The following is a 24,210-nucleotide window of genomic DNA, read 5'->3' on the forward strand; positions in this document are numbered from 1 at the left end:
CACCCGAGTCTCGTTTTCCTGCGCGCTGTAAGCCCTCCTTCTGCGCATTTATTTTAAAATTTCTATTATTTTTCCATTTAATTTTCATTATTATTAATTTTCGTCGTCTTATTTTGTTGTGGTTTGGGGTTTTTTTTTTGTTGTTGGGGTTTGTTTTTTTTCTTTCATCTTTTTCCCCAGCTCTCCTGGGCAGCGTCCAGCAATTTCAAGCCCCGAGGCATTTAAATCCTTTAAGCTTAGTGGGGTTTGGGTTAAGAATGTCTGAAGCCCACGGAGGAGCCTCCAGACACAGCTCCGCGCACCAGGCTGCGTGCGAGGAGCCTTGAGCTCCCTTATCTGCAATATCTGGGTAAACATCCCCTCTCCTTCTGCATCCCTGGTCTCGAGGTTTATCAGCAGAGGGGGGTTAGAAAGAAAAAGGGGTAGACTGGGTTTTACAGATCAATAGACCTCGCTCAGGGAAATGAAGCTGGTGGGGAGAGAAATAATTAGAAAGTTTATCTCCCATCCGAGGTGCAGAAGAGAGACCTGAAGGCATCAAGCCAGGTTTTGCTCTAAATGTAATACAGCATGATACAATATAATACAATATGATAAAGTATGATATGATATCATGTCATAGGATAGGATATAATAGGGTAGAGTATGATATGATGTAAGATTATAAGATATAACATCATAGCATATCATATACAGTATAATACAACAAAATATATTGTTATTATTAATAATAATAATAGCAGTAGCCGTAGTACTAGCAGTAATAGTAGTAGTCGTAAAAGAAAAGGACGTGGGTTTTAGGGATGGTGTCCATGGGGAAGAAGGTGGGAATTTGGGGGGAGAGGAAAAGGGACTTTACACCTGGGGAAGAAAAATAGAAAGGATTACGCTGTTTCCTTGCCAACTTTAATTTCTTGAAGGCGAGTTTGGGGCTGTTTTCCCCCCGGACTGCGTTGCCCCCGACCCCCCAGTGCCCCGCACTCTTCCGCGGGTGCGGGTGGGTTTCTGTGCATCCCGCATCCCTCCAGCCTCGCCACCTCCCGCGGACGACCGCCGGATTGTCCTTAGAAACCGGGTGGAGGGGGGGGGTGGGAAACGACGTCTCCTCCTCCCAACCCTTAAGGAAGGGGTTTTCCTGCACCCTAGAACCAGTGTGGGGTTTGCAATTCCCAGTAGAAACCCAACGCACCCCCCGTCCCCCTTTTTCCACCCCACAAAGAAACCTCTCCCGCAGCCAAGAAACACTTCACAGCTCCGGAGTCTTTGCAATATATGATTTTATTCGTGTTTTCTTAGCGGACCTACAGCTTCAGACACACAATTAGCAGCAGGGTTTAAGGAGGGCTTTCTTTTTGCCCCGCTCAGGCTCTGGCCGGGGAATCCTGCCCCCCCATCCCGCCCCAGCCACCTCCGCTGGTGCTTGAGCCAAGATATTCTGATTTCCTCTCAAATAAAAGATGAGCCTTGGGTTTTGAAGCGTGCCAACGATGATTCCAAGGATGAACTATTCGTCAGAGCCCACTCTGAGCGATGGGTACGTGTGGGTGCTTCGAAATAGAGACATAGCACTGGAGGCAACGCAGTCCTTTTAAAATCCTTTTATTATTCTTATTATTATAATTATTATTATTTACGTAATGTCTCACGTATACAATACAAATCCACGGTGTCCAGAGGTTGGGTATTTTTTTTATTATTTTTCTTTTTTTTTTTTTATTTCCTGGCGGTAATTGCTACATTCAGAGTTTGAACACGCAGAACTATGCTTTTACATAAAACAAATGACGAGGGATTTTTTTTGTGTGTTTCGAGCATGTTGCATTAACAGATAAGTCAAGACAAATAGATAACTATACATTCAGTGCAATTTAGTTCTACACTACTTTATAAGCACAATAAAATAATACAATACTGTGCGTTCTCAACTAGGCAGTTTCAGTTGTTGGGATTTTTTTTTTTATTATTATTTTTTTTTTTCCAAGAAAATAAGCAGCAACAAACGACAAGAAAACCGCATTACAAATACTTCCAAAGCATGACTCCTTCTATAGGTAGTGATAAAGTACAATACAAGGTTGGTTGAGATTTTTTTTTTTGTATTTACTTATTATTATTATTGTATTTTTATTATTCTTTTATGCTACTTAGTAGCTTGCATCAGGGCAAAACCACAGCTCGCTCTCTCTTAAATAAATTCTGACCAAGTAAAATTTAGGATGCGTAAGCCCCTTGTTGATAGTAGATTCGATAATTATTGCAGGTTTTCCCTTTAGGTAGTACATGAAGAATTTCGAGTGCTCACACAGGCAAAGGGTAAACAGCGCCTATAGAAATAAGGAAGGAGGTGGGTTGCGTCTTTTGGCCTATCAAGGTATATACAAGCCTCAATCCTATAGGAATGGGGGGGCTGGTGAGGCGGGGGGTGTGTTTGAGGGCGCTGCCAGGTATGCTCACCCTCCAAGCTGCTCTTCTTATCTAGCAGGGGCTGCAGGACTGGCCCCTCCGAGGGGATTGATAAATGGCTGGTAGGAATGGAGATCTCCACAGATAGACAGACACTACACAAACAAGCTAAGGAAGCTGGAAGCACCCTCGCACTTCCCCTAGGGTCATTCGGGAGAGGCAAAACCAAGCTTAAAAAAGTTCTTCCCCCCCCCCCCCCCAAAAATATAGACAAAGTCAAAGCCGTTCAAATAAATACATATTCTGCACCCACCCATGTGTGCAGCCTCGCAGGCGGGAGCGGAGGGAGCAAGGGACGAGCAGTGACATTTGCTTGCAGGGTTTAGGGCTGCTGGGGGTTGGGGATGGTTTTGCTCAGCTGGATCATTTCATTCTTAATTTTTTTACGTTTTCTTCCCTCCCTGCTCTTGCAGTCAAGCCAACTATGTATTTATTGAGCTAAAAACGCAGCTATTAAAAAGAAAAAGAAAAAAAAGGGGGGGGGGTAAAGTAGGGGAAGTTTCTATGACAATAAAAAAGGCTACAACTGTTTGACAGGTAGTTACTGCTGTGTGAGCCTCTCCATTCTATACTCTATAAAAGCAAATGACCGTCGTAAACATCTCGATTTATCATCTGCCATAAAACGAGACTTCAAGGGGCTGAGAACTCAGTCCTTGCTTTCTTCTTTTTCCTCCTCTTCTTTTTCCTCTTCTTCATTCCCTTCTTCTTCCGTTTTCTCCTCGTCCCTGGCCCCCGGCAGCTTATCTTTGTTGTTTTCTTTTTTCCACTTCATCCTCCTGTTCTGGAACCAGATCTTCACTTGTCTCTCGGTCAGTCCCAGGGCGTGAGAGACCTCAATCCGCCGCTTCCGTGTCAAATACGGGTTGAAGAGGAACTCCTTTTCTAACTCCAGGGTCTGGTACCGGCTGTAAGTTTGTCTGCCACTGCGTCTTCCGGGAGCTGTAGGACACAAACATCAGATAACTTCTTAATTCTCCTGCTTTGGAGGCTCTGTTCCCCCCCCCCCCCCCCCAAACCCCAGCCCCTAGCCTCAATTTTCCTACAGAAACTACTGCCTCTCTCCACAAAAAAAGGCCTTTTCAACCCTTTGCATATTAAAGGAGAGAAAGGAAAGTGGCTGGGTTATTATTAATAACCATTGGGCTGATATTGCTGTTGATACTGAGAGCCAGCTGCCCTGCCTGGCTGTCCTGGGGAGCGCTAAGCTCTGGCTGCCTGGCTGGGTGCAGGGAGGTGTGTGTCAAGCTCATGCACAAAAGAGACCTTTCCAGCTTCCTAAAAGGTGGTTCTAGGTGGGGAGTCCTGGTGGGCAGCTCCACTCCATGAAAAATAACTATTTTCCTAGGAAAGGTGCATTGTTCACCATAAAACCTTCTCCAGGCTTTCTCCTGTTCCCCATTGTTTTTTCTTTCTTCCTGTTATTTCCTTCTTTATTCCTTTCTTCCTTTTCTTTACTTCCTTTTTTCTTAATTCTTTATTTTTAATCTCTCAACTATTTCTTTCTCTCTCTTTCTTTCTTCCTGTCTTTCTCTCTGTCTCTGTCCTTCTTTCTTTCTTTACCTTGCTCCCTTTCTCTCCTTTCTCCCCCACTCTTCCTTTCTTCCTTCCTCTCTCCCTCTCTTTCTCTCTTTTCCCCTCAAAATGCCCAATTCTGGATTGCTTTTCCAAATATTCTTCCCAAAACACAGGCTCAGGATCCTTCTGTTTCCTAATATTTACAACCTTAGACTCCGAATTTCCTATTAACTCCCCGTCCCTTCGTTTAGGGCTGTGTGGTTGTAAAGCACACACAGACAGAGATGGGTATTTGCCTGTGCAAACACAGAGACTGTATTTTAAACCAACTCGAGATGGTCATTTGCAGCAATAGCCTTCCCCCCCCCCCCCCCCCAAAAAAAAAAGCAAGGAAGAGGACAGAGGTATAGGCAGCTGAGTCCCTGCACTTCCTTCTGCACCGACCTTTCTTAATGAGAAAACCAATCTATTTGCGAAAGAAAAAGGGAAAAGCTCCAGTTTGAAATGATTGCATCCTTGAGACTACCTCTAGGTCAAAGCATGTTTTCCTCTGCGTCTATCTCCCAGCCTGTGGGCCACATCCTCTCTGCATTAGCCAGGAGTCCTTTCTATTTGCTTTCCTTGTTGTTGTTAAATTCGCGTGGGGGTAGGGGAAAGGAACCACTTTGGGGCTCTGATTGTCCTTAAAATTAACACTAACCTTCACATGTTTTGAATTAAGAAGGCTTCGAGACAACCTTGGTCCTTAGCTGGGGGAAACTTGTACTTTGAAGTATTTCGCTTTCTGTGCAATTATCTGGACTTCACATGAGCAAAGTTCCATTCAGCACGAATTATTTTGAATTTCCCACCCCCTTCTTCTTTCTTAACCCAGGACAGCAGCCTGCTCTCCTCCACCCCACCCCATAGCTCCGAGCTAAGTTTCCTTTTCTGTTTAAACTTTTATCTCTAGGCTCTACGAAACAGATGTAAAGTATTAGTAATACTTATACAAGTTCCCACCTTTCAGGCTTCGTCTCCAAGCGGTTATGAAAGGCTATATGACATTTTAAAGAGCAGTGTATTATCAACATGCAAACAACCTCGTGGGAGCTGTATCTTATTGCCTATCCTCAAGGCAAGCAATAAAAAACAAGTTTTACTTTATTGTGATTTAAGCCTTTTGCAGGGAATCACCTTGCTGGCTCTCTAGTAACTGCTGTCGTGTTTGCTCTCAAAGGTCTTCCTAAAAAGAAGAAACATTAGCACAAAACTGCTCATTTCTTTCATATTTTACATCTATGCCTCTTATATAGAGATTCTTTTATATATATATGTATGCATATGTGTGTGTGCATGTTTATATAGCTATGCATATGTTTGTGCTTCTATATGCATACATATATATATATATATAGACAGACAGAGAGAAGAGAGAGAGACAGAGAGAAAGAGAGAAAAATAAAGGAAAACATTTAAGGAGGAGGAAAAAAAGGTCCTAACCGTGAGGTCTCATCCATGGGAACATGAGACTGGGAGACGAATTTTGATTTAAATGCCCTTGTCCCTCGCTAGAGTTACTGTTGGAAGACGATTTACAGTCAGGATATTGTACAACAGTCGTCTCTTGCTGAGCACCATAAAGCGATTGCCTCGGTAGAGCTTCATATCCATAGAATTTAGAAGCGTCTCCGTGACACGCCAAGGCGCATGGGTTTTGCTGGTATCCAGAGTTGGAGATGCTGGAGGTTCCGTGGTGGAAAAACTCTTGGACGTGGTGTGAAGGGTGCTGGAAGGTGGGAGCAGTAGTGCCCGGACCATATACGAGAGCATGGCTCCTGCTAACACTTTGTGGAAATCTGCAGTCGTAGTAAGTTGGCTCCAGCGATTCACCGCCTTTGTACTTGGAAAAAAGAGGATTTACAAAGTAGGAACTCATGACCCTCGCATGCAAAAAAAAAAAAAAAAAAAAAAAAAGAAAAGAGAGAAAAAAAAAAAGATATATTTACAAAAAAAAAAAAAAAAGACGCTTTAATTCGAGATTAGAGCGAGGTTGTCCCTGGACTGTCTCAAGTCCTGCTTTTTAGTGGCTTTTTTTTTTTTTTGGTTTTTTTTTGGTTGGTTTTTTTTTTTTTTTTGGTTTTAATGCGATCTCAAAGGCGTTTCATGGTGCCTCTGTGTGTCTGTACGCTTGGTTCGCGGTGCTCTTGACTTCTCTTGTAATCTGTCGGTAGGTAGAGCTCTCTCTCTCTCTCAATTTCTCTGTAACTCTGCTCCTTCCCTTTAACACCACAGGCAAATTCCTCAAAATCCCGGTGGTGTGGCTTTTTTTTTTTTTTTTTCCCGGCTTTTTTTTTTTTTTTTCCTCCTTCTTCTTCTTCTTTTTCTTTTTTTTTTTTTTCCTTTCCCCTCCTCTCTCCCCTCACACACGAGATGTACACATCCCTCCGCCACGCCGAGACAGCCTGCAGCCAAATGACAGCGTTTTGGGGCGCTTTGCTTTGGGGGTGGTGGTGATGATGGTGTATGTATGAAGCAAAGGAGGTGTATACCGCAAGGAGGGGGGGACGGGGACGGGACGACGACACCCACACAACCCTCTAAAGAGGTGGGGGCCCACACCTAATGACTAGAGGAGGGTGAAGGTGCGCATTAATATCAAACATACGCACCCCCCCCCCCCCCTTTCTTTTTTTCCCAGCAGCAGCCTCTTCACTGATGGCAGCAAATACATGCGCTGGGAGGTCAGCCTAGGTAACCTCAACAGGTAAAGGGAGCCCAAGCAGCCCCCCCTTTGCCCTCCCCATCACCACCCTCCACCCCCCCCCAAACAATAATTCGGGGTGAGCTTCTTGTAGTGCTCAGCCCCGCCTCCCATGGGGTCACCCCATAGCCAGGGAGGATGGTGAGGGTACCCCTGGTGTTGTTGTTGTTGTCATTGTGTTGGGGTTTGGGGGTTGGGGGGGGGGTGAGAGGGTGGGTTTGGTCCCACCTGGGGGGGGGGGGGTAGAAAGGGGAAGGAGGGGGGTATTTGGTGTGCCTGGAGTCGCTGAGCCCAGCTTCTTCCTTTATTTATCCGGCTTCCTTTGGGTAGGGGGGTGCGTGTGTTGTTGTTATTGTGGTGATGGTGGTTGCCAGATTGGACTCAAACAAGCAAACAAAAGCAAAACGGGGAGCGAGCGGGCGAGGGAAACGTCTCCGTATTGATTGGCTGCTCCTTGGCTGTCCTTCTTTAAAGAAAATAAAGGCAGAAAATTATGGGGAGTTATTTGTTATTTTATTTATTTATTTATTTATTCCTCCCCTTGCTTCCTTTCAAACCAACCACTGAAAATCCACGGCTGGAAATAGCAGGGAAGCGTCCTTCCAAGGGAATAAAGTAGACCATTGCTTAAAGAGAGCTACTTTGGACGAAAAGAGAGGCAAAGTGAGACAGAAAGTATGTACTCCCTTTTGTGCATGCCTGTAAAATATCACCACCGAGCTTCTTTATTTCTTTTTACCGTTTCGCTACCCCACAGAGTGATTTTTTCCCCCCATCTTTTCCCATTGCCAGTGGCATTTGTGCCCCTCGCCCCCACTTTTTGCACTCTAAGTGACCACTCACTGCAGCCTTTCACTTCGGACACTTCATTTTTTTTTGTTACGACTGCATGAAGGAAGTCAGCTCATTAAAAAATCACATCAAATCACCAGGATTCGTGTTAATTTTTCGGGGCGGGGGGGGGGGGGGGGGAGGAGGAGACACACGCACTTCGGAAATGGCTATTTTCTGAAGAGCCGCAAAAATGGATCAAACCCCCCGAATGACACCGTGCTCTTAACAGTCCCCCGTGTTTCCTTCCAAAGTCTGCAGACCTCCAAATCTTTCCCTCATGTTCTTCCACCAAGAAAACCCACCCAGCCTAATTGTTTTCAGAAGAGACCTGGGTGACTCTGACCGATTTCAAGTGTGGAGGGAGGAAAAGACCATCCCAGCTCCCCTCGCCAGGCTGGTTTGAGGTGTTTTTCTGCCCAGCAAAGGTCACATTCTCGCTTTTTTTTTTGAGGCATGGAGTGGTTCAAACCTTTGGTGAGGTTGAAACTTGTATTTTATTTCCTCCTTTTTTTTTTTTTGCAGACACCTTCCCAAGTAGAGGAAAAGACCCAGCAGCCACTCAGTCCCCAGTTAGATTTTCGTGATTCGAGGGTGTATTTTTCCATTTGGAAAGGCAACGTGTAGTGTGTTTTTCCCTCCCCGTAAGCAGACAATGAGCGATGCAGAACAGTGATTTTTCCACTGCCTATTGTGAAAATACTGCTTAAAATCAAGCTGCGTTTGCTGTGAAGAAACAGCCTTCATACCCCAATAATCCCAAGGACGGCATGATGGCCATATTCATTTTTACAGAGCTCACCCATCTCATGCCCCCTTCCCCAGGTTACCCTTCCCCTAGGAAATCCCCCCAAACCCAATAAAAGAGCAAGTAGGGATAGAGACTCTTTAATTAACAGCTAATAATCGAGCTGAAGCATTTTCCTCCTCTAATCAATAGCATTTCTATTTTTAAAATCCCAGTGCCTTCCCGTGCAATAAAGGCAGCCGTGCAAATGGAAGTGCAAAAAAATAGCCGAGTAAAGTTGTGAGATAAGGGCAGTTTGGGCTGGGATTGGGAAAAACTGCTGTATTTTTCCAATCGTTATCCCTGGATGCAGTCAGCGAAGGTGCAGAGAATCTTTCCGAATCCTACCTTAGGCTGAGAAATAAATATTTGCCTTCGGTGTCTGTGAAAGAAAGGACCCACCACCCCCTTCCAGATTGCATGAAATAAGATATATGCAATCGCCTGCTTCTTTTTAAGGAAAATATTTTGACATTTACTGTCTGGGGAAAGTGCTGCTCTTTGTCTTTACTGTTTTGGCCGTGTTTAGATGTGGGGATGGAGGGGGGGGTGATGTGTCTTGCCGGTGCATGCGCTCCAATGCTGCTTTATCGGGGTGGTTATATTGTACTTTTAGGTGTTTCATTGTACCCTCACGAGTTTATTCCCCCCCCCCCCCCCCCCCCTTTGCCCTGACCTTCACTGGGAAATGTCATTCCCTCCTTCCCCACCCCAAAATGAGGAGGTTTGGGAGAGAGACGTGACGTGCGTAAATAAAGAGACAGAAAGAGAGGGGGGAAAGCGCTAAAGCTCACAACCACTTCAAAACAGGCGATTTCTCTGTGCAAGCATTTTTTATGCATTTATGCCCTCCCCGCGCCGTGAGATGTCAGCCCTGAGCGCTGCTCCGCGCTGCCCGCGGATAAAATATGCTATTGAAGAAGAAGCGATTTTATGATGGGGTTCAGCACAGTGCGGAGTGTGCGCGTAGAGGGGGGGGTGTTAGGTAGTTCCGTGTCCCCTTCTTCCATCCCCGGGCGCGGAGCCCCGTCCGCGGGTGCGGAGCGGGGGGGGGGGGAGCCGCGGGGCGCTTCCAGCTGCGCGCAGCCCCGCGCTATCATTGGGCAACAGCGCCATCTCGTGGCCGCGCCGGGGCGCAACGCCGCGGGTGCGGGCCTGGGGAGGGGGTGCACCCACCGGCCCCCACGGTGCCTTATAAACCGTAATCCTTTACCGGAGGTTTTGGGGGTGTGGGGGAGCTCCAGGAGCGGTCACCCCTATAGAAACACCGAGCACGGGCAGGATTTTTCCTGCCAAATATATATGTAATATTTATATTAAAAAAGCCATTTTCCTCCCTGTATATCTATTTTCTCCCCCTCACCCATAAAAATGACAAATCTAACAGCGCACACAAGCTGGACCAAACAAACCCACCAGATGTGTCACATCCCCCACCTCCAACCTCCGTTTTTATCAGTTTTAGCTTCGAGTTGGGGTTTGATTTTCCTTTTTGGGTGGGTTTTTTTTTTTTTTGGTGGGTGTTTTGGGTTTGGGTTTGGTTTTTTTTTCTGTGTTTTTTTTTCTTTTTTACCTCCCCTTGTCCGAGGGGGGTCTGTTGTTTGTAGCTTGTAGACAAAACATTCCAATAATCCGGTTTCAAAGAGAAGAGCACCCACCTTATTTAAACCATAAAGCAATTAAAGCCAGACGTCTAGCCAGATCTAGGGTCCTGTTTTGTTCGCTCCTATTCAGCCCCGCATAGCAGGGAGACAAACAGAGTTGTAAAAGTGGCATTTTTTTGGCTGCGGAAATGTACCTATGGACAGCTGTAGAGTCCTGTCGGTTTTGTGAGCCTTACAAAAGGGTAGATTAGAAACCAGGCGCACACACACCCCGCCACGAAACACCCCCAGAGCCTTATATTCACCCCTATATATATATATATATGTTATTAATTACTTTTTCTTTATTCCCTCCGAGAGCTATAAGCGCATCTCTCCCCAAGCAGAAAGAGATGTGCATGGTCACAAGCGCCGGCACACAATAGCTGTATCAGTATGCGTCTGCACACACGCGCCATATGTCAAAGAATGCCGAAATTGGAGCATTTTGATACATTAATCCAGGGAAAGGCTGGCCACAGGGCGTGCTGCCGGGTGCAAGCCGCAGGATCTTTCTTTTTTTTTCTCTTAAAATTATTATTATTTATTTTGAGCCACACTAAAGGCGTTTGGGGATTATTTTTTTTTTTCCCCCTTCTCTTCTGGCTCCTATGGAGGAGAAATTCAATGGCTGAGCCGCACCAGCATAGCCTCCCAGCATGGCCAAATGGCATTTTATAACTGGTGTAACCCTTCACCGGGGGACGGGACGGAGGGGGGGTGGTGTGAGGATACCGGGGGCCTTGCACATGAACTAAAACTGCGGCAGGATTTTAACCCAACCCAACCCACCACCAACAAAAGAAAGCCCCAACCAGCAGCTCGGTGGAGACAAAGGGGCATCTCCTCCGCTGCCCGCCGGCGCTAAGGGGGGTCCGGCCGGGGAGAGGGCTGCGGCAGGGAGGGAGAGGGTCGAGGGAGGGGGGGGAAGAGGGGCTGGGGAGGAAAGGGGGGACTGGGGAGGGAAAGAGGGGGGTCAGGGGGAGGGAGCAGGCTGTGGTCGCACTGGAAATGAGATCCGCTTGAATGAAAGGGGGGCCAAAATGAACTTCCATACATCATGTCTTTTCAACATCACTAAACGTTCCTGACAAGCCCCTCCAGAGAGACGGGTCCAAAACTGCCTCCAAAGTCCTGTCCGAAGGATGATCGGGATGCTGTTTTGTTGTTTAGGGGCTTATTTTCCTCTTACTTAATAACGATAAAGCGGGGAGATTTCTCCCCTCTCGCGAAGAGGACATTGGCGAGCCGCTTCCCAACCCTGCAGGGTTTTATCCTTTATTTGAGGCGGGATGAAGGAAGGGAGAGAAGCAGACGGGAGGAATAATAATAATAATAATTTAAAAAATTAAAATGACATGACTTAGATGGAAAGATTTCCCCCTTCCCTTTTCTTTTTCTTTTTTCCTTCGGCCCATAAATCTTCCTCTCTGCTAAAATGTTTTCTAACCTGACCATTTCATTGCGCTCGTTAACGTTTTCCCGAACAGACCTAGCACAAAACTGGGATTGTAAAAGGGCTTTTGAGCTTCCCCTGCTCCAGGGATGTCTCCGCGGACAGACCGCGGTGTGCCTGTCCCCCTCCGGTGACAAAAAATAGACCCCGGTTTAGAAGCGAGGACACAAATCAGGGCAAGGGAAAGAACCTCCAAACGCTTCAGCAAGAAATATTAAAGAGCAATATTTTATGAGATCACCACAAGTAATCGCTTCCAGATTTTTTGATTTCGGAGGAACCGGGACGAGGGCGACAAACGTATCTCGCTCGCCTGATCTGGTTTTGATTAGAAAGATTAAAACGCTGCTCCACTCATTTCATTAAAGAAAGGGACCTATAACAAGTTTTTATGATTAAACATCCCTCGCTGCTCATTTTTTATACAATCTCCTGCCTCTTGTTTCTCATTCAGCAGCCTGGAAAGCGCCCAGAGAAGGAGCCAGTGATAAATTCCTGCTCCCTGCGCTGTGGGCAGCGGTTTCTCGCCTCTGCAGCACCAGACCCATCTCGCCCTGGCAGGACGGGGAGGAGGGGGGGGGGGGGGAATGTGTTGACCTTTCCGCAGCCAACAACCCTTTTCTCCCCCCCTCTTCTTTTTAATCTGCCCTTGTAGGGTGAAGGGGGAGGGGGGGGGGGCTTTGTCTCTCTCCCCCCTCGCCCCGGACCCCTGTTTTTCTTTTTTTTTTATATATATATATACATATATATGTACATTTTTTAATCTGCAGTCTGCCGCATAGCCACTACACATTTATTTCTTTACCCTCTTGCTTTTTCTCTCCCCCCCCCACAAGCCTTTCTCCACCCCAGGCACTTCTTTTTTTCCCCCATTCTCCACCGCAAACATTTCTTTCTTCCCCTTCTCCTGAGCTGTCTTGTGAGAAGCAGCACTTCCAGCAACCTTCCAAGTTTTGGCAGCCCCATCGATAAGGCAGAAGCTCCCCCTTGAGCGGATGGCAGCGAGCGGATCCTTTGCCAAGCTCCTCTATTCCCAGCATCCATATTTAGTCTTTTTACATATCCTTCGATTGCCTGGGGTCATAAATTAGTACAATTAATTATCTCAATCTCAAAATTGATGGCACATATAACCCTTACCTCAGCGCCTTTTTATTATGCTACTTTGAAATAGAAAAGGGCTGGGGAAGGAAGCAGAAAGCTCCGCTCTCGGCTGCGGGGGATGCTCGGGTCCTCCCCGCCGAGGCACCGGCACCGACACCGGCACCGGCAAAGCCCTGGGGCTGCTCCTTTGCAAAGGGCTTTAAAGAAAAAGACACCTAAATACTGATTTTTTTTGTTTGTTTCTCTCTTTGTTGTGTTTTTTTTTTGTCTTTCCCCGTGACGTTAGGTATATTTACATAGAGCTGCTCTACAATAGCGAACATAACAATATTACAGAACGGTTCTGAGACGAGAATAAAATACACAAATAAGTACAGCAGAAACGTTCAACACCATGACAGAACATCATCGAGCCATAATCCCTTCAGTCTTTTTTTTTTTTGTCTTTTTTTTTTCTTTTTTTTGTCTCTTTTTTCCTCTCTTTTGTACAAAATATTCACTCGCGAGCTCGCGGAATTAAAAAATAAAAATACTGGATAAGTTTAATTTATGAAATAAAATACTAAAAACAGCAACAACAAAAAAATTCAAGTACTTCTTGTGTTTGTTTTCTGAGGAGGACAAAACAAGGAAGAAGAAAGGAAGAGAAAACACCCCCCCCCCAATCTCTCTTTTATTTAGTTGCATTTTAGAAAAGACTCGTGTCCCCAAACGCTTGCTGTGTTTGCCTATAACGCTAAAACATTCATCCGCACATTCAAAGTCAGAAATATTTCAACCCCCAAAACCAGCCTCTTTTTTATTTTCTTTTCTTTTTCTCTCCTTTTTTTCTTTTTTTTTTTTTTTTTTCTTTCTTTCTCTCCACCCTCGTTTCTCATTGACTGGACTTTGCCAACTTTATTGCTGTTCTTTATCGGTTTTTTCTTTATTCATTTTCTTCATTTTCATTCGCCTGTTCTGAAACCAGATTTTGACTTGGCGTTCAGTGAGATTAAGGACTCTGGCTACTTCGTACCTTCGGTCCCGTGTAAGGTACATATTGAATAAAAACTCTTTTTCCAGTTCCAGGGTCTGATACTTTGTGTAAGGACATCTTTTCTTCCTCGTGGAGCGCGCATGAATCCAATTTGCGACGGGATTGTCTGAGAAAGAAGATTTTGATATTTTTGGGGGGTGGAAAAAAAAAAATCAATGTATACAGCTGGCCTTTCTTCCCTCCCCCCTCCACGCCCTGTGTATCTAGAGAAAGAAACCTGTTTAATTAGCAGATCTTACCTAAATATTTTAAGTGACCTTCAGAAGAGTTTAATCTGTTTATTTTGGAGGGGTCATTTCCTTTTCTTTTGCTGCTGTTCTCACATAAAAGTTTCAGTAAATAAAACTGTAGCAATGGGTTTAAAATAATAATTATCCACATGACTGCTACTAGCAGTAATCTAAGAACATAGTCATAAAAAGTCAAAATTCCCACCATTTCATAGGCCCATAAACTCTTTTTACAACCTCAGCTCTCCAATACTTTCCCCTAGAAGCTTTCCCAGACCTGGAAAGCCGAGTTTGTTGTTTTAATATCTTAAGGATGACACGCGAGATGTCCCACTGGCTGCCCAGAAATTGCCTTTTCTTTTTTATTTCCCCTGGACTACAGGGCTTTCCCCACTGCTGCTCCAGCCCCGTTGCTCAGGGGGAAAAAAACACAGTTCCCATCCTGGAGGAAAGGGTTTTTTCTCCCCTCAGCCGGTTTTAGGCATCTGCCTGCCAGCAAAGGGACCCTTTCGCCCTCTGATTCCTCGACTTATTTTTATCACGAGGGTGCCTGGCACCAGCCCGCCTGTCATAAATAGAGGTGTGAGCTTCTTGCCAGGGAGAGAGCGAGAGGCACCAAGGTGCTGTCACCCGGCTTTATCCCTCGGAAATCACCCCCATCTTAGGCCGGGAGAGTCCCCTCCCGGTTGCGGGGCCGAGCTGGGGCCCCCGCATCATCCCCCTATGCATCCCCCGCGGATGCGGAGCTGCTATCGGGAGGGTTTGGCGAGAAGGGCTTGGCTTGGGGGCGTTTTGGGGTTTTCTGTGTTCTTATTCATCCCAGGATCAGAGCTGACCTCCTGGCTGCACCACTCCGGAGCTGGTCCCCTCTGCAGAGCCGGGGTCCAGGCTCCCTACGCTGCAGGCTGGAGGTGAGGGTGATGGTGGCAGTTACCTGACTCCTGTCCCTACAATGTTCAAGGTTTCCTGATGCCTGGATTAGGTTTTCTTTCCCTCCTTTTTGTCTTTTTGAGTTTTCACTCCCCTCCCTCCCTCCCCCTCTCCCTTGGGCTGCAAAAGATGTTTCTTCAAGTGTATGGTCCAATGTCCTGCGCTTGCTGCCTTTTGCCCTCAGCTACCTCCACGCACTTACTTTATGCCTTTACAATTCCCAATTTTCCTCTTTCTCCCTTGCACACACACACACGGCCCCCACCCTCGCCCTGGGCACCCACCTTTTCATTTATTCCCACGTGTTAGAGCATTTTATGAATAATTGCACCGGTGGAGCTTTTATTGATTTAAAAAATAGATAAAGAGACACCTCTGCATTTATCCAGAGAAAGCCCTTAACCCTCCCCCCCAAAAGAAATAAACCCACATCAAGACGTTCACTTCCAGCCAGCTACAACTCTTCCTTGTTCTTTGAAAGTGGGAATATTTGAAAGGGAAGAGCTTCCTCCTCCTGCCTACCCCCCTCTCGCTGCCTCTCACACACGCACTCTCCTTTTTTATATATATATATATATTTATATATTTAGCTATTTTTTCATTCTCCCTGGTGGAAGGTGGTGAATATTTGACCAAAGAAGGCAACAGCCGCCCCCCTCCCCTTGCAAGGAAATCTTTAAAAGGGAAAAAAAAAGGGAAAAAGGGGGAAAAAAAAAAGACTAAAGAGCCCAAAACAAAGTCGAGATATTCGCTCTCCGGCTCTGCTAGGCGGACTCGCCCAAACCCCCAGATCTTCCTGCGTATCTGGAGTTTTAGGGTCGGGCTCTCTAAGGTAATTTCATTTTATTGAGTAGGGTCCTGGAAGCCGTAATGCCTCCCCGGTCGTAAACAAGAATGACTTCGACTTACTAGGGTCTAATTCGTGCTTTTCTTCTTTGTGTTTGCTGGAAGCGATGGCTTCGGACTCCGGGGAAGGAATTGTCTGCGCTGCTCTGTCTCTCAGCTCCCCCGGAGCCGCGTACATGTAGTCCGCGTAGCCGCGGCCGTCGGCGGGGCCGCACTCTGCCCGCCGCCCCGGGAAGGCGTCGGGCTTGAGGCCGTAGGGGCGAGCCCCGGGGGCGAAGGCCGGGAAGGAGACGGCCCCGGCGAGGGGCTCCAGCCAAGTCCGCATGTACCTGGGCTCGGCCCCCACGGGCGCCTGCGGGGCGTAGGGGTGGTAGCCCACGGAGGACTGGGAGTGGACGGGAGCCCACGAGGTGGTGAAAACGGCCGGCTTGGGGGCGAAACTGCAGGACGGGAAGTCGGCACAGTCCGGGACTAATCCTGACGGTCGGGCGGCAGCCGGGTGGGAGGCAGAGCCGGGGAACCTGGAGGCCAAGAGCTCTTCGTTCTCGTGGCTTATCAAGGAGTCAACATAGTAGTTGCTTATGGGGCCAGAAGCCGACATGGTTCCCCCCTCTTTTACATTCATAAGATTATTGTATGAACTGTATGTGTACTTTTTATCTTCTCATAGAACAATCAGGGCAGGTAATTATTTTTTCAGCCTTTCCCAGTGTGCCATTGGCTGCCCGCCCTCACGTGATTGTATTTACCCAAAAATATAGCGTGGATCAATCCGCAGGTCTTTTTTTTTTTTTTTTTTTTTTTTCTTCCTCTCTCCTTTTTTTTTTTTTTTTAAATTTATTTATTTATTTTTTTAATAAGGCGACCCGGCTTTTCCTAAAAGCGCTGGAAACGGGGCGGGGATGGGGAGGAGGGAGGCTCGGCCGGTCCCCGCCGGGGGATGCTCTTTACGGGCTTGGAGGGTGGGGGGAAGCTTTGCCCTGGTGCTGAGGAAGGTGGAAGGTAATTGTGGAAGGTAGTCCAGGAACTATTTCTTGACGTAATTTGTCTCTGTCCTTTCCTTCTGCAGCTCCTAGCCTCTAATGGATACATTAAATTGAATATCTGTGGGAAGGGGAGAGGGGGGAAGTGAGAAGTGCGGTGGAGGTGGGCTCCCCACTTGGAGAAAGGAGCTGGGGCGGGGGGGGGGGGGGAGGAAGAAGCTTTTAGCCTAAAAGCAAAAGGGGCTTTTGTCATCTTTTGCAGCGCTGTCTCATCGTCAGGCTGCTCAGCAGCTGAGAAGTCTGTGGGGCACAGGCACATCTAGTCCTGTTTTGAGCAATAAGTGTCTTCAGGAGGAGAGAAAATAATCTAGACACAGTATGAGGAGCATCTTTGCAAAGAGGAGGGGGAAATAATATTAACACACCCCCCCCCCAAAGAAAAAGGGGGGGGGGGGGAAGGAAAGACTGGGCTTTTGCAGTGAAAGGCTGCATTATTCGGCAAGTAGTCGTGGATGTTTTTATGTCCTTCAATAAAATTTTTACGAGGATCATTTGATTGTTCATAAACGTGTCGTTCATTAAATAAAACCGTAGGACTGAGTTTCAGCTGTAGAGCTGAGGATGGGAGAGCTTGCGTGTATCAGGAGGAAGCAACAACGTGTGGTGGGCACATGATTGTCCTGATTTTTTTTTATTTTTTTGTGGGTTTTTTTTTTCTTTTTTTTCTTAACGCCTGGAAACTTTTCCTTTTTTTTTTTGCACCAAAACCGCTTGAAGAAGTTGGGAGCATTAAAAATTCCGTGATAGCCTGCCTGCATTTTGAGAGAATAACCTTTCCTTTGTAAGGAAAGACAGGTAGGTAAATAGCTCACGCCCATTGGAGTCTGGAAGAAGGGAGTTAGGAGATTGCTCTGGAAAAAAGATAAAGAAGATGCCTAACAAAAAATAACCTCTCGTTATCATTTTTAGAAAGCGAGCCCCCCTCAAAATATGGCTATTATGGGCTCTCCAGGGCTCTCCATCACCTCGGGGTTCTAGGGCTGGGAGGACATGGAGGGAAATGGTCAAAATTCGGCGGAAGGAGGCAAAGTGGAGGCTGAGGACGCGCTGAGGGCTCCTGCCGGGGGTGGGCAGGGAGTCTCCAGTGAGGCAGCCTTCCCCAGTGACAGGCGCTCCGCACAGCCCGGCCAAGTCCCAAGGACGGACACGGCAGAAACCGCTTCTGGTCCTGGGAGTTTGGGCTTGTGGCTTTTTTCTCCCCCCTTCAGTAAGTTGCATGGGAAATGCGAGCAGGAGGAGAAAAGAGATTAAGGCAGATTCAGGGCTGAGCAGGCAAGGAGAAGTGATGCTGCCAGGAGACACCCCCCCCATCTTCCCCAGCCCCTACAAACTTACCCCCTCAGCTGAGCCAGGGTAAACCCCTGCACCTCAATCCATAGGGCTCCAGGAAAAAAAATACTAAAATAATGAAATAAATCCAAATGGAATGCCCAGGGCTGCTGGTAGAAACAGGGTTTCCCTCTCGAAAACCAGGGAAGGCTTTAGAAGAAAAATATGACGGGAGGTGTTTGCCAAGGGACTCTGGATTTTCCAAATTCGAAAAGTCATCGACTCGCTCCCCCCCCCCTCCTCCCCCGAATTTATTCCTCATTCCGTTTTAAGTCTCCTGCTTTATGTGAGCCCTTAAAGGGAAATATTCCTGCAGGAGCAGAATGTCTTCTTTGGCCTTTATCGAGACCCATTTATCTGTCAATCACCAGTCTCCAGTGACGCTTATTTTTATGTTCGAGAGGAAAAAAAATAATAATATATATATGTATATCCTCATCATTCTTTTATCTATTCCTCTTTTAAATATACTTACTCTGCAGGGCTGCTAATATAGTGGGCTGTGACATGTGGAGGGGAAAAAGCAGCGTGGCTTTCCTACTTTAGTGGGATATTTTGAAGAAAGTCCTTACAAAAGAAGGGTCGTCTGCAGATGTATATGCAGAAGGGGTGAGGGAGGAAGGAAAAAGAGGCAGAAAGGGAAGGAGGGAGAGGGAAAGGAAAGACTGAGCATGCAGAGGGAGAGAAGCACTGAAAAGCAGAGTCAGGGGGGGAGGTTTTCCAGGGCCACAAAAATAGTAATAATGTCAGAATATGCCACAGACGAACCGCAAAACGAGCAGAAAATACCAAAGCCACGCAGCTATAATAAGTAGCAGCAGTTTTTGTCACCTTAATGCAAGCAGGCAAGGTCACTAAATTAGTCGTGGATGGTGTATGTTTGGTGCTACACAAAGGCAAACATATCTGGCAAAGATTTCTTTTATTCGCCCGGAAACCTGCAGCACACGGAATTACTCACTCCCCAGATAGTCGTGGGATCTTAAATAATAATAAAACCATAAGAGAGAGTTTGTATGGCAAAGCCCTTTCATTCAGGGGCTGCTGGGCTCTGAGAATTAAGCAGTACAAAGCAGAGATGGAGACAGTTCACCTTAAAGCGAACTAAAGACACGCTTAAGACTAAAGACACGGCTTAAGACAATGTTTCTCCAGGTTTAGCTGCAGAATCCCGCGACACGATGTGAACATTGCCCTCCCCTAAAATTTAAACACGATGTGAACCCCCATAAAATACTGTCCTTTCACGGTTATCTCGACATGAAACCATCCCCATGGATGAACGCAAAGTTATGTGAATAAAGTCCACTCAGAGTGCAGGGCAAATACAGCAAGATCCTGAAATAGTCTTCTTTTTCAGCAGCAGTGTCTCCAAGCAAATATCCAGGCTGGATTTAAAACACGCCTTGCCATTGAATTCAGCAGCTACAAGGTTTTATGCACGCTCCAGCTAGACTCCTATGCCTCCACAAAAGCTCCGGTACTTGTTTAATGGGAGATTACCTCTTCTGAAATGATGGCAAACTATCACATCCCTTCCAGGCAGGCTAATATCTTTTCCTCTCACCTCCCCTTTTGAATCTGCGGGGGAAAGAAACTTAACTGCATTAAGCAAAACTGAACACTAGCAGTCCACAAGCCGTGTGAGTCTTTATATTGTTATTTTTTCCCCTGATGGAGAATTAAAATGGTAAATAAATGATTCAAATAAAAGGAAAGTCGAGTCGCAAATTAGGAGGTTACAGAAAATGAAGCCTTTGTCTGAGCACTGTCCTGGCTGGTTGACTTCTGACACCTTTTCGGAGCTCAAGGCTTCCCATATTCGCCCTGCTCCTTGCAAGTGCTGCGTGTGCTCAGCCCGAGCTGCATCCCTGTGCACGCAAACCAGGCTCTTTCCTCACTTCCAGATCTTTTGCTTTCGCTTTGAGAAATTCTCCCCTGATTGGAAGGAAGGGAGACAAAAAAATAACCCTAATAAAAAAAAAAGAAAAAAAAAAGAAGAAAAAAAAAAGAGGGACAGAAGAGGGAGGAAATTAAAAAAAAAGGGGGTAAAAAATCCCAAGTATTGGATAGCTTCCTGCTGGGTTGACACTGTTTTCTTGGTTTTTTTTTTTCTTGCTTTTTAATGTTTTTATTCATGTTTTTCTCAAAAGGAGGTGGGAAGGGAAGGGCAGCCCGCGGTCCCCGGTCCTTAGGGGGGGTTCCCCGGCTCCCCGCTGCCGCTCCAGGCCCGAGCACCGCCAGCAGCCTGCCTTCCCCCGGAGCGGAGCGGGGCTGCGGCGCTGCTGCCCGCCGGGGCAGCCCAGGGCCGGAGCCCGGAGTTCCCGGTGGGGGCGGCCCCGGAACCGCAGACGGGCCGGGGGGTGGCGGTAGGGGCTCGGGGGGCGGGGGGGGGCTGTGGGTACGCACTGTGGCTCCGTCGTCGTGTCCCGTCCCGTCCCCCCCCACCCCCCCAACCCCAGCCAAGCAGCGAAATGGAGAGGGGAGAAAAAAGACAAACCATCCGCATCCCCTCGGTTCAATTAACACTGTCAAGTTCGGATTAAAACAGAAATCGGTGGTTTCTTGGCTCCCTCTTCCCCCGCCCCGGCCCCGCCGCGCACCTCCAGCCCCTGCTTTGGGGGAGCAGGGAAGGGCGGTGCTGCCTTCATCTCTCTCCAGAAGCGAAACGAAAGTAACCCTCTGAGGCAGCTCCAGCTCCCACTCCCCGCCTGCATTTTCAGCCTTAACCCGGAATAAAGTTCCCTTTGCCCCCCTTTCTTTGTCCCTTTCCATTCCCTTCCTCTTCTCTTTCGCCTGCCCAAGTTCTTTCTCTCTTTCTTTTGTTCCTTCTTCACCCCTCCTTTCCTTAAAAAGAAAGAAGAGGGAAAAAAAATTGTACACAATAGATTGAATGAATCTAAAGCAGACTCTCCGAAGCGGCTGCGAAATATTTCCTGATCCCCCAGATGCCTCTGTTTATTCCAGGATTGTCTCTTAAAGTAAATAAATATGGGGAAAGATTCATTTGAGGCCAAATACCATCCGTGAATCTTGCAGCAGCGCGATTGCAGGCTATAAGCTTTGCCTTTCTCTCCCCCCTTCCTCCCCCCCCCCCCCCCAATTCTTTGGCTGCTTGAAAATCGTATTTGCTTCAGCTTCCTTAAAAGTTATCATATATAGAAAAGCTCCTCAGGACAACAGCTGACCCCTGGAACTCGCACATCGCTTTCTGTCAACGTGAAAACTTCAATCGGAGTCAATATGGGAGAACTGAGGCAAAGAAAATCAGCATTCCGCTTAAAATGACACTGCAGGAGTTTTTTACCTGCTTAAGTGCTTCCCCCCCCTCCACGCACACCCCACACACCCCACACTCCCCCCCTTTTCTGTCTGTTGCTAAGAATTCCTGTCTCTCCAGTGCTGGAGGTACAGCTAATAGACAATAAATTCCGAGGTGCAATTAAAGCTCAGAACAATTTCTTTAAGTGTGTTATGGTCTCCTTTCCCAAAATTTCAGGTCTCCCCCAGACGAAGCCGGCTGCAGATGTTCACAAACCCCAGCAGCCCGCGAGGGTGTAAAATCCAAGCTCCTTTCCTCGCTGCTCTCCAGGTTAGCTCGGTTTTGGGTGTGATATGAAATGCAGGTCAGCAGAAGGGGAAAAAAAAAGATTCCCAGCGAAGTAAATTGAAAGAAGAGCAAGAAAACAAGCCTGAACCCAGAGAGGCGAAGTGTATACTGCCTGAAGAAACATATTTCTATACTTCTGCCTTTACATTTATTATGTTTCTGTCAGACACCCTGTAATTAGCATAGATAACTATAGTTGCAAGCTCCAAGTTGTGTCTGCAAATTCTATTGTTTGGCTTCTCCAGTTGCACACCAGCGAGCTTGAAAGCGAGCACAAGGTGTTAGGAAGAGCCTGGTGCCCCCAAATAAGACAATAACCCCACGAAATGTAAGGGGGGGGGGGGCGGAGGGGAGAAGGGTGATGCTTTAGGCAATGGATTCCAGCACAGTCTGCGCCGCAATATCTCTGGCCTGGTGCAAACGTCTCCTCCAGGAGATCAGCTCAGTCCTAAACCTGCCTTTATCTGACACAATTATGGCTTAAAATAAAGGATATTCAGGCAATACCCGGTGTTCTCTCTCCATCCACCCCACCCCCGCTCCAAGTAGTTATTTGTAAAGGTCATCTGCAGAGCCAATACCTGTGGAAATCCTCGGTGTCTGAGCCAGACACTCAGACACTTCAAGATAACAACCTTGAGCGGGGACATTTGCTACCATTTACACCAGCCCCAGTTTGTTTTCCAGCCCCGGAGCGGGTTCGTCTCGTAAGGAAGAGTTGAGCCTTCAGGGGACTGTCCCAAAATCCAGCCGTAAGAAGCCAGAACAGCTTTTATTTGGCGGGGATTAGAGGAAGGAGGCGGAATAAAACAAACCCCAAACATAATACAGCCCAGTTTTTCCCCTGCTGCAGAACAGGGGAGAGTTTACCAACAAAACCTCATCTCCTCACAGCCTCCTGTTCCACTCTGCCCCATAGGTTTTGCTAAGAGATCTTTAGGACATTCCCCCCCCCCCAAATTCTTCATAGCAGCAAAGGATAAACTTCATCTATGGGCGATGCGTGTGCGAGGCAGAGGCGAAAGCCTCCAGGTTTTTAAATTACACCTGCTGGGAGACGAGTATTATACAAAGAGACGCAAGAAGAGTTATGCAATCCACTGAATCGTAATACAGCTAATATTTTACTCCGATAGCAGCAACCCAAAGTGCATGAGCTTGAGCAACAAACCAAACAATATTACGTGAAGAAAGATGAAGGCGAACAGCATGGTGTCTTTTTGACTACCCATGTTTTTACATAAAAAACAGGCACATCTATACGAAATAGTTGAAGCAATAAATTCCCACTGTCCTTCTTCCCGATCTAATATCATAATTAAAAAACAGTAGGGGAGATTTTAAACTTTTATTGCATTTCTGGAGTTGGGTTGCTAAACATATATTAACTTTAGATTCTTCTCTTTCTCTCCAGGGGGGTGGTCTCTCAGAAATAAAATCAATCTTAATATCCACATTGTAGATATTGTTTTGTCTTGTACATGCTGTTAGAAGAAAGGGAAAGAAATCTGCTGATAGTTAATACAGAGAAGGCAAACTCATCGTACATGTAATGAAACCTTTAAATCATTCAATTATCGCAGCACTAATATCAAATAATTATGGTTAAATGTACCAGTAATCAACCTTGTCCCTGTTGAAATATTAATTTACAGTATTGTGAATGAGTTTCTTCCTTTCTTTTTTTTCTTCCTTCACCCATTTTTTTTATCCCGCTTATTATATTTTTTTCCCCAGCCTGGTGTATTCAACCTAAAAGGATGATGAAAACAGCCGTAACCCCATGTAACATTGCTTTGGACCAAATCCACAATCATTTTGTTTCATCCACACTTCAAATACAACATCTTTAACACAACAGACAAAGCAAAGCGAGATCTTTTCAAACCGGCGCTTAAAAACACACTTTAATTCATCGCATGTGATTTTATTCTCATCCTGGTCAGAACATTCACACCAAGAGCCCGTCCTCTGAAGCAAGGACATGGCTATTTTTGCAATCGAAATATACTCCTTGCACAGCAACTTTGCCCTGAGGCTCACACATAAGAAGTCAAAGCAGGGAAAAACCCCGAAACATCACAATCCAACAGCAGAAGAAATCAAAACTAAACCCCAAAAGACACCCTTCCCACCAGATTTGAACATGCCCTATGAAAACTCGCCAGCCTGCCATTTTGCTTCGCCGGAAAAATCCAAATATTCAGAATTTCAGACTTCATTTCTCCACCTCAACCTGTTCCTCTCCACCCTAAGACCAACACCCGCCGCTCTGGGGTTATTTGAGATATCACAACACACGACTCCCTGCAAAGCCCTTGCTCGCACTCAGCAGATTCCCCTCCATACACACTCTATTCTGCTCTCCGCATATTTACTTTTTCGCCTTGCCATTTCACGAACATGACTAGCCCCACGCACAGCACAGGACCCCGCACTCTTCCCCTTTGAGCTCGGCTGATATTGGCTTTATTTTTCCCCCCTTATTCTCCTCTTTTTCACATTGAAACGCTCAGATTCGGATACAACTTTTCCAACTTTTCCAGCACATTTTTTTTGGGGGGGGGGGAAATAACCTTTTTTTTTTCTTTTTCCCTAACACAGACATTGCTCATGTAACACAGACGCCTGATTTTCTTCA

General features: G+C 46.6%; 3 protein-coding genes across 3 annotated transcripts in view; 1 reads left to right on the forward strand and 2 right to left on the reverse strand.

Moving 5' to 3' along the window:
* ATF7 (activating transcription factor 7) overlaps positions 1-24,210 on the forward strand; it is a 230,292-nt gene that overhangs the window by 17,221 nt on the left and 188,861 nt on the right. The window lies entirely within an intron of this gene.
* Positions 1,584-5,916, reverse strand: HOXC8 (homeobox C8). The gene is made up of 2 exons (XM_061443627.1): positions 5,464-5,916; positions 1,584-3,405 (listed from the first exon to the last, which is right to left on the reverse strand). Exons 1-2 carry the CDS (start codon positions 5,897-5,899, stop codon positions 3,113-3,115), a joined length of 729 nt encoding a protein of 242 aa, XP_061299611.1. The 5' UTR covers positions 5,900-5,916; the 3' UTR covers positions 1,584-3,112.
* On the reverse strand, positions 13,062-16,268 carry HOXC9 (homeobox C9). The gene is made up of 2 exons (XM_061443632.1): positions 15,651-16,268; positions 13,062-13,687 (listed from the first exon to the last, which is right to left on the reverse strand). The coding sequence occupies exons 1-2, from the start codon at positions 16,210-16,212 to the stop codon at positions 13,443-13,445; spliced, it is 807 nt and encodes a 268-aa protein (XP_061299616.1). The 5' UTR covers positions 16,213-16,268; the 3' UTR covers positions 13,062-13,442.

This window comes from Pezoporus flaviventris, unplaced genomic scaffold (genome assembly GCF_033815535.1).
Source record: "Pezoporus flaviventris isolate CSIRO_AGI_PZ_B2104156 unplaced genomic scaffold, CSIRO_AGI_Pfla_v1 ptg000455l, whole genome shotgun sequence".
In the NCBI taxonomy this organism is placed as follows: Eukaryota; Metazoa; Chordata; class Aves; order Psittaciformes; family Psittacidae; genus Pezoporus; species Pezoporus flaviventris.

Coding starts and splice junctions, on each gene's coding strand:
- HOXC8 (XM_061443627.1), bottom strand. CDS start 5,899: ATGAGTTCCTACTTTGTAAATCCTCTTTTTTCCAAGTACAAAGGCGGT. Junction 3,406..5,463: donor CCCATGGATGAGACCTCACG/GTTAGGACCTTT, acceptor TGTGTCCTACAG/CTCCCGGAAGACGCAGTGGC.
- HOXC9 (XM_061443632.1), bottom strand. CDS start 16,212: ATGAATGTAAAAGAGGGGGGAACCATGTCGGCTTCTGGCCCCATAAGC. Junction 13,688..15,650: donor AAAGCACGAATTAGACCCTA/GTAAGTCGAAGT, acceptor CTTCTTTCTCAG/ACAATCCCGTCGCAAATTGG.